The following is a 15,865-nucleotide window of genomic DNA, read 5'->3' on the forward strand; positions in this document are numbered from 1 at the left end:
ATGATGAAACGGTAATCGTCCTCCTCGCTGTTGTTGTTGTTGTTTTGCTCCACCCGACAGACGAAGAGTACATCTACAAAGACAGATATGGCAACGTCCAGAAGAAGAGCGTCGGTGGGAACCCCACAACGACGGAGTTCATCTCCAACTCCACGTTCGTGAGTGGCGCCCCTGGCGGAGCTGCGACGTTCACGCTGGGAACTCGCGACCTGTGGGGGGCTATGTGTAGGGCCGCGATTTGGGGGGGGGGCGGCCACGGGGGTCCCCTGTCGGGGCCATCCCCCACAACCGTACCCCATTGCCATGGCGCTCGAGTGAGTACAGCGCCCGGGTCACTCTGCCCCATCGCCCGTGCGACTAAACTCGCGTCTTCTCTTTTGCCTGTGCTCCACCAAACAGGAGGAAAAGCAGGCGTCAGGATTCCTCGTCGCCCCGGATCAGCTGTACGTCCTCCTGGAGAGCAATTACTCAAAGGTGCAGAGCACACGGTCGGCAGGAGCACCGCGAGGGGGGGGGGGCTTCATAATTCCTCTCCCTCTCTCCACATCCTCCTGACGTCTCCTCGTATGTCGATTCATAGTCACCTTCCACCACTGCTGCACGCGGCCAAACGAATCGGGACGTCACGCAAGGCAAATGTGCCGACCGATTTTCAGCAAAAAACCGGTTTTCTTGAAAATCGCCCATATTTATCCGGAGGTGTCAACTCTATCCGTTCGGCCGTCGAGTGGCTGAGGGCACACAACACAGCTCGGGGGTGGACAAAGGCAACGTTCGAAATGTCGTCGTCGCAGGCATTCGTGGTGTACAGCTGCTTTGTCAACCCGCCGCTGTCACAAGCGCTGAACGGAGTCACGATACGATCTACTGCGAGTAACAGCGCGATCTTGTCTCCCGTGGGGGTCTGCTCCGACTCCCCCCCCCCCTCCGTCGATTAGGAAAGGGGCTCAGTCGCTTAATTGGTGCTTTTATTTTTACATTTTGATTCAGCCCCCTCTCCGGGTAACTGCACACCGTGCGTATATTACCATCATCATCACCATCATCACCACCATCATCATTACCATCATCATCACCATCATCATTACCATCATCATCACCATCATCACCATCATCATCATCACCATCATCACCATCATCATCATCACACGAAGCTTGCTAATTGCTAGAAGGAAGATGTGTGTGTGTGTGCGAGCAGTCTTTGCAACATGTGGAACACAGTCGTGAGAATGTAGATGGAGTGCTCGAGTCAATAACATCTGGTAACCCCACAGCAGTTATTTAACAAGTCTGACGCTGCCGATGAGAGCTCGAAGGCTGAAACCGGTCCAGAGTCTGTTTAAACAAATTCTGCTGGGTTATACTGGAAAGCTAAGTGGGCGATGTATTAATTTTTTTTATTTAAATTCGGGAGACACACAGAGTGGAATTCTGCATATATTTGCATTTACCCACAATGCTCCTCACCACCAGCACATCCCGAGTTGGTATAGAATACTTGAAGTCACTTTTATGCAACCGGTCGACAGAGGCCCATTGAGACGCATGACGCGTCGCCTCTTTAGCAAGGGCGATCTTAGTTACCACCAAATTATTCGATGATTATTTAATACGCTAAGCAGGCCCATTGCCCAAAACGTCGCCCGTTTATACACTGTGCCTTTTTAGGCCACAGCGTTATTGACGGACCTGTTGAGTGGTTTTATTTTTCCGTTGTGGGTTACACCCAAGTCACTCTGAACACACGGGATATCTACACGCATTTTTTATTGAACAAATGACGACTACATTCAACGATAATTCGACACAAATTTGAATGGGGCGAAGTCAAGACATTTTTGAAGAGGGGTTGAGCTTTTAGCGGGAGAGGGGTGGGGGGGCTCAGCCCCCCGCCACCCACCACCTCCTCCCCCCACTCGCCTCCTCCCTCCCCCCACTGAGTACAGGGCTGACACAATCGCCCAAGGAACGAGATAGCATCTTGGGTTGCCAGCTGGACTTCTGGTGGCACACCGAGCAGGGCATGGCCGCGCTCACAATGGGAGTGCGCGCTGCCCGATTGTACCGCCTGTTGAACCGCCCGCAACCCTACCGACTCGAAGTGACCCCGTGGGCAATATTTAACCAGCAGAGGTGCCCACGGGCGAGGGAGACCTGGGAGAGAGAACAAACGTCTGTAAACAAGTCAATTGCACCGTTTCACAACCATAGAAATGGAGCAAATGTGCCAAATCATCGTTTCACAACTCCAGTCCACTCGGCGCCCGCCCCACTAGCACTCCCCACCCCCCGTACAGATTTTCGTGATTACCAACCATCAGGTGCATGGAGAGTGCAGTGGCTGCTTCGTCTGCTTCACGTGGACTGAGCGAAACCGCTCGTCACCGCCGTTAACCGCGTCCGGGAATTAAACTCAGCTGGCTGGCTTCATTGCAGAGTGCGCTAACCACTGCGCCACCGCTCCCTCACCTCTGTCCACTTATTTACTGCTCTCATAGACTCCGTGAGCCGCAGGCCGATTTGTTGACTCTCTAAAGCCATAGATTGTAAGACACGCTTAGGAAAGCTATCGGCCTGATGGTGTGGATGGCATGGGCCCTGGTGTAAGGAATTAAATGGGAAGGGGAGTAGCCCAGTGGCTGGGCCCCCTTTGGCCCGTGGTTTCTGGTGCATTTGCCCTGCCCGCTGCTCGCGAGCTTCAGTCACTGTCCCAGCCCCGTGCCATTCGTTACCAGGGTCTCCACCCTCAGGAGGGACGAAAGCGCCAGGAATATTCTGATTTAATTCTTTGTTCAAACGGATGAGAACTCAAGAGACCCAGGATGAGTCTCATCTGCGAGGCTTTTGCGTGCCAGCAGGGGGGCGATTATTGCCACGTATAGTCAAGTAAATAAATTCGAGTAACTTTCTAACAATGGCAAATTTGCATCCTGACCACACAATGACCGTCGTGTGCAAACGACGTCAGGGGACCTTTAACGTCCACCGTGAGTGAAGCGGACGGCGACCCCGTAGCACCGTTGCGGGTTAACGCATCCGCAGCAGCGACGAGGGCGGCCGCCTAGTTGGAATCGCGAACCTCCGCGATGAGCGGCGAGCACGCGCTCCCGCCAGGCCAGCGTCACCGCCACTCCGTCCGGAGATGGCGGGGCCGTGGCAGCGCACGGCCGCGTAGACGCGCGGAGAGAGCGAGAGAGAGCGAGAGAGAGTGAGAGAGAGCACGACACAGAGAGCACGCGTGCGCGCCGCGGTTCCAACACATCGCAACACACCGCAACATTCCACAGGGGCCGGCAAAGTGGCCTCTGGGTCGGAGAGCGGACACCGCTTGCGCGGGGTTCGTCACGGCCGTGCTGCTGCCGCACGGCTCCCCGATGGGGTTCTCACGGGCGGCGTGGCCACCGCCACACGTCGGTAGCCACGACGCCCCGCGACAACGTTTCTACGGAACCGATTCCGTTCGTGGTGCACGGAGCGAAACGTCGGACGTCGTGCCGAGCAACGCGCGGTACACTAACCTGAGATCGCGGCGGAGAGCGGAAACCCCTAGCCTTCTGGCAGACCGGCCCTGGATTATGGGCGACATTTAATTCCCATTCCCCCCCCATGACGGACACGCACCGCACTTTGAACCCGCCGATGTGAGTTTGAGTCTCGGCCGTAGCTAATGTCAGCGGCGAGCGAGATCTAAACCAGACCAGGTATCGCCCACCACTCACGCCCGGGACTTTCATCAACCTGGCAGACGTAGCGCGGATTGCATAAGACGGTAAGAAGTTTGGGATAACTGATTGTCAAAGCATCACCACGATTACCACGGTTAAAACATTGACGACGACGATGGTTTATGATTACAATGATGATGGTGACAGTGTTGTTCCCCGCCCCCCCCCCCCCCCCTCTGTGTTGTTACAGTTGTGGAGGTATTCGTACTATGCGTCATACCACATATACGACCTCGCTAATAAGTAAGTAGGTGCTCCCAACTGCACACACTGTTTGTGACTGTATAACGATGGACAAATCGGTTCGTAGGAGAAAACCGAATTTCTGGAGCTCAGCATAGAAGCGTGGAGTTGTGTGCCCTGGAATCGATGCTTTTCGGTTTGAGTGCTGAATGGGTTCCCATCGCCGCTGCAGCCAATAAGAAATGGGAATCGAATCTTCAATTGAATGGTGAGGCCCTGAATATTTGACCTCACCTGACATCGCTGGCCGGTGCGGGTTGGTAGAGGTAGGCAGCATAGACGCGGTAGCATAGTACAGCACAACGGTGGATTTTTCCGCACTGCCCTCTGCTGCCCATAACCTCGCCCTGTGGGCCAGTTGCATTAAAAATGCCGTCATTATTTTTAACGTTTAATTGTAACAATATAACAATAGGTTTTACCATTTCCGGCGATGAAACAGCTGTCAAGATGTTAAAACACCAAACAGAATCCTTATTCAAGGAATCCTGTCTGCATTAACCACACGTATTTGTGGTGCACATGCAAACAAATTGTCACCGCTTTCGACTGGACATCTGTGAAACCTACCGGACATCCGTGAAACAGAGCTTCATAGCTCATCGGATTCCTCCGGTTTAAATAAAGATCGTGACCCGCTTTGAAAGCCATAAAGCACGAGGAATTCCAACGTGCTGGTCTACCCAGCTGGCCACCGGGGCCCCACGGAGGGTGATGATGATGTTGTTGTTGTCGTCCTCCGCAGGAGATTTGTGGAGGACAGTCCGTTGCCGCATGAAATCCAGTACATCACGTGGTCTCCCTCCGACCACAATTTGGTAAGAATTTGCCGGCTCACGCGGCAAACCACTCGAGCCACAATTACCCGAAGCTGCACAATGTGTATATTATCGACGCCATCATCATCATCGTCGTAATAATTACCATCATCATCGTCACCGTCGCCATCATCCATGATGGACGGAGGCCTCCCCCAGGCCGTGACGACCTCTCACAGCACGTGACGTTTAGAAGGAAATAAAAACGACGGTGATGGGACGGCGACACCGAGGCCGAGCGACGTAACGGGAGAACGAACTTTGTACTCGTCAGGCGAGGCCATCGGCACGCTTCCGTCAAATCTGTTTATGGGCGCCGTTATAAGCGAGGCAGTCCAGCGGCACGTCTTGCCTGCAAAACAATCTGCTTACCTTTCAACGTTCCCTCCTCCAGTGTCGTTGAATAATTTAATCAATCAGCATATATGGCCACGTGACACCTTAATTTAATGAAGGGTTATAAGTAATAATGAACATTATACCGACACGATGATCTAGGCCAAAACAAAACTAATTACGAATCATGATATTAGCAGTGAGAGCATACGTGCAAAATTCATTATAAGCTGTTTTTTTAATTGGATGGGTGCAATAAATCCATGAATGTTTTAGGGTACTAAAATAAAAAAAGAGTGAGATTATTCTTAATTGATATTTGGGTCAGAACGCCGCGGGAGTAAAACATCAACGTGTGGCGTAGACCCTCCTCCACCCGACACGGCCAAATAAATTAAGTCACGCCATGAACAAAGCGGTGGTCGCTGCTGAAAAATGACGATCGCGTGCGCACGTTTCTCTGCCAGTTGTTGCAAGCCAGCATCGTGGGATCCGAAAAACATCAATTGCGATTGCCTGCCTGTTAAAAAAACAATATTTCAAGATGCTCTAATCAAATTTAATCGACTAACGGAAAACTAAAATCAGATTGCGGGCCGTCGTGCTGCTCTGTTAGGCCTACGTGTACGAAAACAACATCTACCTCAAGCCAAACCTGACGGGCCCAGCGGTGAACGTCACGACCAGCGGCGTGTACAGCCAAGTCTACAACGGCATCCCCGACTGGGTCTACGAGGGTGAGGCGGCTCACCCTCGTCGTCGTCGTCAGTGGCGACGCTCGTACCTCGCACCAAAGATTTCCGACTTGGGCACCCTTTCTCTGCGTGGAATTTGTACGTTCTCTGTATCCTCCCTGTTCGCCATGGGGTACCTCTGGGCTCTCTGCCTTCCTTCCAGAGATAAACAAAACCATAGAACTGGTGTGGCATGGGTAAAATGCGGGTAACTCCCACCCCTCTTGCGGGGACCGTCCGGCCAGCGTGAAAGTGCGGACACAACCTTGGGAAGGGGGCCCCTCTCCTGACACTCCACCATCTAGCAGAGGCCCTTCCGCCAGCAGCGGCGTAAGCGAACGGTTGCAGGACCGCGCCTTTACCCCCCCCCCCCCCCCGTGCCGGTACCATGCAGAGGAGATGCTCAGCACCAACAACGCCATATGGTGGTCACCGGACGGGCAGCACCTCGCCTACGCCGAGTTCAACGACACGGAGGTGCCGTTCATAGAATACGCATTCTTCGGCGAGGAGCAGTATCCCAAGACCATCGGGGTGCCGTACCCCAAGGTGAGGGGAAGGAGGCGACGCTCTCATCTCTCATTGCCGCGATCGATGATCGTCAGGTGCGTCGCGAGCAATGCACGTCGCCAAACAGCGCGCGAAGTTGCATAAGTCGACCGACACTCGAAGGGACGTCGGAGGTAGCGGCTCTGGGAGACCCACTTCAGCGGGCCATTCTCGAGCACGAAGGGGTTACACAGATCCAAGTGCTCTCTCGAACCACTTGTTGTTGTGTTTAAGGTGGTCGTCCTTCCCCCGCACCTTCGATTGGCGCGGTTGGCTACGTACGGTGCGAAAGAAGTGCAACGCACACACGCACACACGCACACGCAAAGATAAAAGATCCCCCTATAGCCTTAACAGACTGTAGGGGCAAGTGCTGTTAGCGAGCACCTATGAAGGCCGGAACGATACTCGAGGGGGTGGGTGGCCAGCACCACGCCCGACCGCCTTTGTCTCCCTAGTGGAAATGTTTATACACCGCACCAGGTACTCATTTGAGGCTGAGTCGACCTAGGGGAGGCCCAGGACCGGTTCAGATAATCGTCACTGGTGTTGGCCGTGAGCGGGAATCGAACCCGGGTCACCAGGTTCATAGCGCAGCGCGCTAACCGCTACACTATTGCTCCCCACAAACGCACACACGCACACACACGCACACACGCGCACACACGCACACACACACAAGTGGATTCGAGTTGAGTTGAGAAGTGGCGTTGAGACGCAAAGAAAATATCCATCAAGGTTTTTATTATCGTTAGGTCGCGTAAATATATAAACGTGGCGTTAAACCTGACACCACCCGACACAGCCAACTAGTAAGGTCTGTAAAGTAAACAAAACATGGCAATTAGTTTCTAGGTCAGCACACCGGCGTGCTGACCTAGTGGTGATTCATACTTACGCGATCCAACCCAAAAAAAACTCTATTATGGATAATATTGGTCGCGAAAGCAAAGAAAATAACACAACGGGTTTTTAGAGGAGGCCGCTGCCTGCTGGTGTCTGCAGGCGGGAGCCCCAAACCCCAAAGTGAAGCTGTTCGTGGTGAACGTCGCCGACCCGGACACAAAGACGCAAATCACAGCCGTCCCCGAGATCGCTGACAGGTGAGAGGGTTCTCGCGCGTCCCAGTGTGCTCCCAACGCCGTTGTTTATTCACCTCGACAAGTCCCAAGGCTCGTTGACGAAAGGTCACTTCCCTTAGGGCTTCATTTTCTCACTAAATATATCCCAACGTCGCCGGGAAAACTGGGGTCAGCCTACAAACAGGACGTGACTCATAACCACAGCCATAGTGAGAGGTACACTGGATGTAGTATAGCGAGTGGGGAAAAATTTTCCCGACTGCTGGTAAACCAGGGGAAGCCTACGGACAGGATGTGACTCGTAATCACAGCCATATCTAGAGGTATACTGGATGTGGTGTACCGGGTACCGAAATATTTTCCGGGCCACCGACCCAGGCAGACCCAGCTGGAATGAAGCCCCGGTCTTAGGATTGTGATGTTTGGCCAATTTGATGCATGGCCGGTAATGACGATGGCGATGATGATGATGGCGAGTGTGGACTTGTGGTCGATTTTGTGGCAGAGATAACTACCTGGGCATGGTCACCTGGGCGACGAGTGACCGCCTGTGTGTGCAGTGGCTTTCGCGACACCAGAATTACTCGGTCCTGTCGCTCTGCGATCGCGATTCCATCAACTGGACATGCAGTAAGGTGAGGGCCCAGAACATGCTTCCCGGGGCTTCTTGCTTCCCTCAGCGAATATTTACCGGTCGCCGATAGGCTGGAGTAGGTGGAATGTGACTCGCAGAATCAGATCAGAATCAGAATATTTATTTAGACTGTAGGAATCCGATTAAGCTCTTTTTTCACGTATTTTCCAGTAACAGCCCATAGCCATAGCCAAAGGTATACCAGACGTGGTGCGCTGGTTGAAAGATATATTTTCTGGGTTGTTGATCCGGACATAGCCGGTTGAAGTGAAGCCACAGGCCCTTGAGAGTGTGAGGTCACCAGTGGCAGAGGTCATGGTAGACGGACACAAACGGTGGACCCGTGCCCAGGGGCAACCTTGTGCTCTCTTGCATTCGAACGCTAAGCGTCTTGTAGAGCATATTCAATTCCTTACAAGTGAAATTATAATAATAATACATGTATTTGGATTGATTTAATTCGGCCCCCACGCAAAAATGTACTTGAGACTTCCCATCCCGAATCAACATTGCAATCCCCCAAATAATGTTTTCACTCGTCACCCAATATCCTAACGCGTGGCGCCAAAGACGACTTCAACTCCCGTTGCTTCGGCTGGGACCAATTCCAGGATGATGAATGTGCCGACCCGGCACATCGACCGTGGCCGAAACCCACCTAAGCCAGTGTGGCCAACTATCATCGTACAAATTGGACAATAAAAAAAAAATATCCCCAATAATAAACGCCTTGCCGTTTCTTCTCTTTCAGAACCACTACGAGTCGGCGCAGACTGGATGGATCGGCACGGTACGCACGCGACTGCCGCCACACACGCGCAGCCTGCTGCCGACTCTGACGATTGCTGCACGAGTCAAATTAATCACCTGGCCGTTAAAAAACTCCTTCGGGTGCCATCTGTGTCGCATCGATCGACATGGGAGACACCCGCGACCTCACGACGTCCGTACCGGCGTCCGGATCGTGTGTATAGATTGTTATCTATTCAACGACCGTACGGCATTTGGCTTTGCACTGTGGTTCACGTGAACACAACAACGCCCACGCGCCATCAGCCGGGTGGGGGGCAATGGAGCCACAGTAAGCACGCGGGTTTCTCGCCTTACCAACAAGGCTCACGCCTCCTCGTTGGTGTTAAAAAACATGCCTAGGCCAAGTGCCGGTGACACCAGACTGGGCTAATAAAGTTTAACAAGTACCCCGAACCCAGTCAATATAATTAACACGTCCGTGCGTTTTTGGAGCGTTGGCCTGCTCAGCAATTCGGCGTGTTCGACGCCGTTAGCCTGAGGTGCACGGGAAGGCAGCCAGAACCGGCGCCAAAGGTTTCCCAAGCTCTGTGGTCCTACATTGGGATAGACTCCTCCGTTACAAAAAGCAGCTTTGGTGTCGACCGAGTGGGTGTGGTCGAGGTCGGGGGTCGTTTGAATGTCGAGGTCGCGCAAGGCACCGTCCGCGTCGTTCTAAACCACCTGGGCCCGGCTCGACGGGCTCCACTGTCGCGTGGCGTCCGCCGTGACCGGATTCCCTCGTGTGCTGCGTGTGCTGCGTGTGCTGTGTGTGCTGCGTGTGCTGTGTGTGCTGCGTGTGCTGTGTGTGCTGCGGGTGCTGCGTGTGCTGCGTGTGCTGTGTGTGCTGTGTGTGCTGCGTGTGCTGTGTGTGCTGTGTGTGTGTGTTGTGTGTGTTGTGTGTGTTGCGTGTGCTGTGTGTACTACGTGTGCTGCGTGTGTTGTGTGTGTGTGTTGTGTGTGTTGCGTGTGCTGTGTCTGTTGTGTGTGCTGCGTGTGCTGTGTGTGCTACGTGTGCTGTGTGTGCTGCGTGTGCTGCCTGTGCTGCGTGTGCTGTGTGTGCTGCGGGTGCTGCGTGTGCTGCGTGTGCTGTGTGTGCTGCGTGTGCTGTGTGTGCTGTGTGTGCTGTGTGTGCTGCGGGTGCTGCGTGTGCTGTGTGTGCTGTGTGTGCTGCCTGTGCTGTGTGTGCTGCGTGTGCTGTGTGTGCTGTGTGTGCTGCGTGTGCTGTGTGTGCTGCGTGTGCTGTGTGTGCTACGTGTGCTGCCTGTGCTGCGGGTGCACAGTTTGGTCCCGCGGAGCCGCACTTCGCGGTGGACGGACTGAGCTACTACCGCGTCTACAGCGACAGCACCGGATTCAAGCACCTCCACCACGTGCAGGAGGTGCGTCGCCCCCCTCCCCCCGCTCCACGTCCGCCCGCCGCCAGCCCGTGTCCCCCCGTCCGCCCGCGACCGCCGGTTCCGGTGTTGGGTTCTCACGGCTTGGGAGACGCCGTCAGTCGGGTTTGGGGCGGTCGGAACTGACGGTGGAGCGGCATCCCGGAGAGGGAACGCAGCCGAGAGGACGTCCGCCGCGGAGATGGAGGCGATGACACTCGCTCGGAATATCCGCTCTGACCTCGCGGATCGGAAACATGGGCACGGCTGAAAAGCGTGCAAAGAAGCGTCGAGAGGTGCGTGCGTGGAAATGACACGGAGTGTAATTAGCACGGCTGGCTACGTACGGCGCGAAAGAAGTTCAACGTACATACGTAAAAGAGGAACTTGTGGGCCAGCGAGCAAGACGATATCGACCGTTGAGGTGTCGCTAGAAGGGATGACGGCCGATTTACCTGACCAGCGGCGGAGCGTTAGCCAAGGAACGGAACACGTGTCTCGATAGGTTGTCCATCCGGGAGATGGAATGATGACGTCAGCTTGTGTGGAGGTGCTGAGTGGATTATGGCATCGTGGCATTGTAAGAGGTTGTGGCTTCGTGATGGGAGGCATTAGTCCAGCAGTGGATCGAACGTGGCTGAAGGTTGCGAGATAGCGAAGTGAAAACAAAGGCAGGAGGACGTCTGCCATGGGAGAGATGGAGCGATGAGTTCGAACTCGTGCGCGGGAACTCGATGGCTTGTTGCATCACAGGACTGTGAGAGATGGCGACGAATTGGGGAGATCTTCATCCAGCAGCGGACTGATCATGACCGATGACGAACTCAATACCTTGGCCGCACGGGTTGGTGAAGGGGACGAGGCTCAGGACCGGTTGAGACGTCGCTCGCCGCTGACGTACGTTCGTTAGCGACGGCCGGGAATCGAACTCAGGTTGCCAGGGTTGCAGCGCAGCGATGCTGACCAACCGAGGCCGCGGCCACGCTACCATCACATCGATAAAGCACTCGAATAGAAACAATCGTTGATCGGGTTTGTTGCAAAATATTTATGGCGAACCACTTCGAGATACAAGATACCAGCGATTGCCGCTCGGTGTACTTTTGCTCGCGTTTCTATTGCGCCGCTGTGCGCTCCCCCCCCCCCCCCCCCCCGTTGGTCCAGACGAACGCTACAGCAAGAACGCTCAAGGCTACTGCAGCTCGTAAAGCGAAACGGCTCGAGGGGCTCAACGGGGCCGCCGTTGTTTCAGGGGGAGGGCGGTGGGCGTGGAGCGCCGTTTGGCGACGGTGGTTCAAAGGGTTTTTTTTTGGTCGCTCTGTGTCGTTGTCACTGTCGCCGCCGACGACGATGCCAAAGTCCCAAAGTCGATCTCGAACATCTGAGGGAGGAGGGCAGAGGAGGTGCGGCGGGGGAGGGGGGGTTGGAAGAGGAGGGGGGCGGCTTCGCTGGCTTCGGAGAAACTCGTTACAAAACGAAGTCGCAATCACCCGGGAGGAGGCGTAGTGGGGGCGCTTAAAAATGGTCTCATTCAGCCCGTTGCCGAGTTCTGCTTCTCCAGCAGCACTCTCACTCACTCTCGTCCACGGCTGTCCCAGGTGCACACGCACCCTGCTGCGGCCCAGCTGTGTCCCCTCCGCAAGAGGTCTCCGATTGTGGAGCCAGCTCACTGCACTCGACCGTTGGCGAGATGTTAACTACCTCGCCTGGTTTACTGGAGGTCGTGGGTTCGATCCCGACCCTGATGCCCGCTGTATATTTGGAGTGTCTTTCTCCCCGTGGTCACGTGGAATTTTCTCCGGGCTCTCCAGTGTTTCGCTCCACATTTATAAAAACGCGTTAAGAGTATTTGGCTGCTATACATTTCCACGTGATAAGCCACTTCGTTGGGCTATCATTTGTGATGGCCAGGTCGCTTCTGATAAAAGAGCTACATAGCCCAGTGGGCCTTGCCTAGTAAAATAAAAGGTTTAGTTTATAGTTTTGCTAACAGTTATCCTGAGCCCAACTATGCAGGCATCTCTATTGAACATTCACTGCAAACTAAATGCATTTTTCAAAATAATTAGAGACATGTAAATATTTGTCTCAGTTAAACATGTATTTATTTTGATTAGATCGTGGAGGTTTAATGTGATTTTTTTGTGGTGGAGGCTTACCATAAACAAATACTTAATACCTCTACATGGATGAGCTAACCCTAAATAAATTAATGCTCAATCATAATATTTGGTCGTGAACAGCCGACGGATAGAATTAAATATTTGTCTCGGGTTTATTTTGATTTGTTTCTGAGCGAGCGAGGTGAATCGGTGCATCGTTGCACGCGTTGACGCGGCCGTGCGGTGCGTGTGCGTGCGTGCGTGGTGTCACGCAGGACTCGACCGCACGGCAGCTGACCCAGGGGTCGTGGGAGGTCATCTCGATAGAGTCCGTCTCGCCGAGCGCACTGTGAGTCTAACTATCTGACAGACGTGGGCGATGGCCTTCCTCACATTCAGCTCTTCTGCCCGTGGTATTTACTCAACTTCTTTGTATCAAATTCTTCTCCCAGTTGCATCCAATTGTTCAGGTTGCTTCTGTAACTTAATTTACTGTCTTGTGGAACCTGGAGTTTTCGCAGTCAACACCACGTTCACATTCAGTCTCTTGTTTTCTCATTACATGTCTAAGAATAACCCTCCCTTTCTCTAATTATATATATAAAAAAAAGAAATTCTCCTTGAGGAATCCGATGAGCTATAAAGCTCTTTTTCACAGATGTCCAGCAATACATTTAATACGCTTACATTGCACGTCTGGTGTCTAAATCCCTGCGCTGCTGGTGACTGTGGGAGCAGCCCGTCGCACGCACGCCCCGTGCTCGTCCTCAGCGCCGCCCCGTAACTGTGGGGATGGTGGTGCCACAGCGGTTGGTGCACCGCGCCATGCACCCCCGGGGACATGAGTTCGATTCCCGGGCGAGTTGGTGTCCGAACCGGTCCTGGGCTTACCCCCCCCACCCCCACACCCCTCTTGCACAATTCACCAACCCACACCGACCAGCGCGGCGAAGTACGGTCAAAAACAACGCCCACAACCGACGACGGGCATGGGCAGTCCTTCATCCAGCAGTGGATTGATACGCGGCTGTAAGAAACAAAAAAATCGGCTGACGTTTTTTTGGCAACGATCCCCTTTCTCGGGGCAGTGGACCGCTTCCGAAAACATCCGTCAGTTGCATTCCTTCTGTTATGCGGCAGCGTCCGTTACTAATGTGGCAAGGGGCGTGTTTATGTGTACGTGGGTAATTCACGACTGCGCTGTGTGGAATGCTGTCCGCGCCAATCAGCTGCCCCGCGTCAAGGCTGTGGGGTGCCTCTGCTTGGCTCTGTTTCGCGCGAAAGATTTCCACAAGAAGCTTAGAATGTCGGCGGGGGTGGGGGAGGGCGTACTTGTTAACAGATATGATATGAATTTGCGCTCGAACCATGAATTCTGTCACTCCGAATATGCATTCTGTTTGCGAGGCATCGCCGATTCGGCCAACACCATGCCACATCCGATTAGGCGTTGTGTGGAGAGACGGTCCACGTTTCTGGCCCACGTCACAGCTCGTTATGCACACCGACGGGCGCCGTGGAGCACATGGCTGAGAGGACCCGAGGCAAGTTAGAGAGGAGAATAATAATAATAATTTACATTTATAAAGCGCCCTTAAACAATCCTTCTCAGGGCACTAGAAAGAGATCCCATTGGGCTGTCAAGCAATATTAGTTTGGCTTGGGCAAGACCCCGTGGCTGCAAGGGATGACGGTCGGCGGTCGGAACCAATGATGGAGCGACAGCCAGAGGTTAGGAACAGGACGTCCTCCGTGGACGCGTAGTGGTGACGTCGGCTCGCGTGCTGGAGCCACGATCGCGGGACCGCGTGGGATGACGGCGGTTTGGAGGGGCCTTCATCCGCCAGTAGATAGATCGTGGCGGACGATGTTCATTGACAATCGTCTCGTCGGTTTTCCGTTCCCCCTTCCCAGGTACTACATCAGCAATGAATACAAGGGCTTCCCGGGGAGGAGGAATCTGTACAAGTGAGTTTGCACGGCGCGGGGTGGAAGGGTGGGGGATTTCAAGGTACCAGCTCTTCGTACAACTGTGCTAGAATTGGCAGCTTCGCAGAGACCGCAGTGACCCAGGGGCTGAGTTAGTTCAGTATCCGCCGCCACGTGGGTGCCAAAGTGTCAGCTGCTGCTCGTGGGATTTGTCGCGCGCCGGCTCTAACGTCGTCGCTCGACCTGCCGTTGCGGGCGCCTCCCTCGAGAGCCCCTCAATTCAGTTGCCACCCCCCCCCCCCCCACCGAGAAGCCCCGCCAGGCCGGCGCGTGGCACGAAACGTCGGGACACTGCTTACCAAACGACCCGCGGCACAGTCGGCAAAAAAACACAACCGCCGTGCTCAGCAACAGCCGCGAACAGCCTACGCAGAGAACGCTGCGTCCGGTCCCCCGTTGGCGTGGTCGTCAATAGCAGAGTGCCGGTGGATGTGCGTTGCCGAACCGGCTATTGGCAGCGGATCACGGATCGCCTCTTCTGTACAACAGCCGTAGGAAGCGGAGCAGTGCGTTTCGGATTGTCGACATGCTTTCCCCGCAGAGCTTTGCAATAGAAAATGTCCCTTTGTGGTCCTTTTTAAATCTTTCGGCGCAGTCATATTACACACACATATCTCCGGCCGCAGTGTCAGGGTGGGAAAGTGGGTGGGTGGGTGTGGTGTGGTCCAGAAATGGTACAAACATCATTAGCCGCGGCTGGGAAGCCCACCGGATTCATAGCGCGGTGCTGTTAACCATTATGCCACCACTCCCCACACATTTTCAACGGCAATTAACACAGATTTAATGAGCTGTGTCCTGCAGTGGCGAAGCGCAATTGGCACGAGGTTCTGGTGTAAGATAGTCAAATGGGTGGGGGGGGGTGTCCAATTCTACTCCCCCCCACTTTGGTTATTTTGGCCCCTGGGCCCCTCTGACCCCCGGCACCCGGGCCTCTCGGCCCCTGCGGCCCCGTTACGCGACGTCTCCGCTGTGCCGTCTCCGACACCACGTGGCTGCAGGATCCCGCTGGACGTGCCGAACCACCCCGCGCAGTGCGTGAGCTGCACCCTCGACGAGGAGAGGTGCCAGGCTTTCTCCACCAGGTTCAGCAAGGCCTCCACCTACTACCAGCTCACCTGCTCGGGTATGCGTACAGCTGCTCATGTTGCCGAACGGATACGTTTTAAGGTCGCACTCATTACACACGAAGTGCTTGCCACAATTGAACCACAATACCTCGCCGATCTCGTCAAGGAGCGGGAACCATCACGCGACACTCTGGTGGTCATCCTCGCAACAGCACCTTTTGGCTAACCATCGAACGAAGGCGATCGCTGCATCACTGCATCTGTGCCCGTTTTGAACACTCTTCCTTCCGATATTAGGAAGCCTCTGGAGCTATGCACTTGTACATCATCATCTAGATTGACAAATTTGTCTAGCACTCATTTCTACGTTGAGTTTGTTGTACTTCAACCCGCACCTCCGATAAGCACGGTTGGCTAC

At 54.3% G+C, this 15,865-nt stretch overlaps 1 protein-coding gene across 5 annotated transcripts in view; it reads left to right on the top strand.

Moving 5' to 3' along the window:
• DPP4 (dipeptidyl peptidase 4) overlaps positions 1-15,865 on the top strand; it is a 50,526-nt gene that overhangs the window by 16,994 nt on the left and 17,667 nt on the right. For all 5 annotated transcript variants that reach the window (XM_076068041.1, XM_076068044.1, XM_076068042.1 and 2 more), the window contains exons 5-17: positions 61-158; positions 400-474; positions 3,916-3,968; positions 4,714-4,786; positions 5,739-5,859; positions 6,251-6,405; positions 7,411-7,508; positions 7,993-8,122; positions 8,873-8,911; positions 10,194-10,292; positions 12,664-12,737; positions 14,303-14,356; positions 15,379-15,503. In XM_076068041.1, the coding sequence (XP_075924156.1) occupies positions 61-158; positions 400-474; positions 3,916-3,968; positions 4,714-4,786; positions 5,739-5,859; positions 6,251-6,405; positions 7,411-7,508; positions 7,993-8,122; positions 8,873-8,911; positions 10,194-10,292; positions 12,664-12,737; positions 14,303-14,356; positions 15,379-15,503 (1,194 nt within the window). The remainder of the gene's footprint in view (positions 1-60; positions 159-399; positions 475-3,915; positions 3,969-4,713; positions 4,787-5,738; positions 5,860-6,250; positions 6,406-7,410; positions 7,509-7,992; positions 8,123-8,872; positions 8,912-10,193; positions 10,293-12,663; positions 12,738-14,302; positions 14,357-15,378; positions 15,504-15,865) is intronic.

The sequence above is a fragment of the Petromyzon marinus genome, chromosome 19 (genome assembly GCF_048934315.1).
Source record: "Petromyzon marinus isolate PM22_M1 ecotype Great Lakes invasive population chromosome 19, UKy_Petmar_22M1.pri1.0, whole genome shotgun sequence".
Taxonomy (NCBI): Eukaryota; Metazoa; Chordata; class Hyperoartia; order Petromyzontiformes; family Petromyzontidae; genus Petromyzon; species Petromyzon marinus.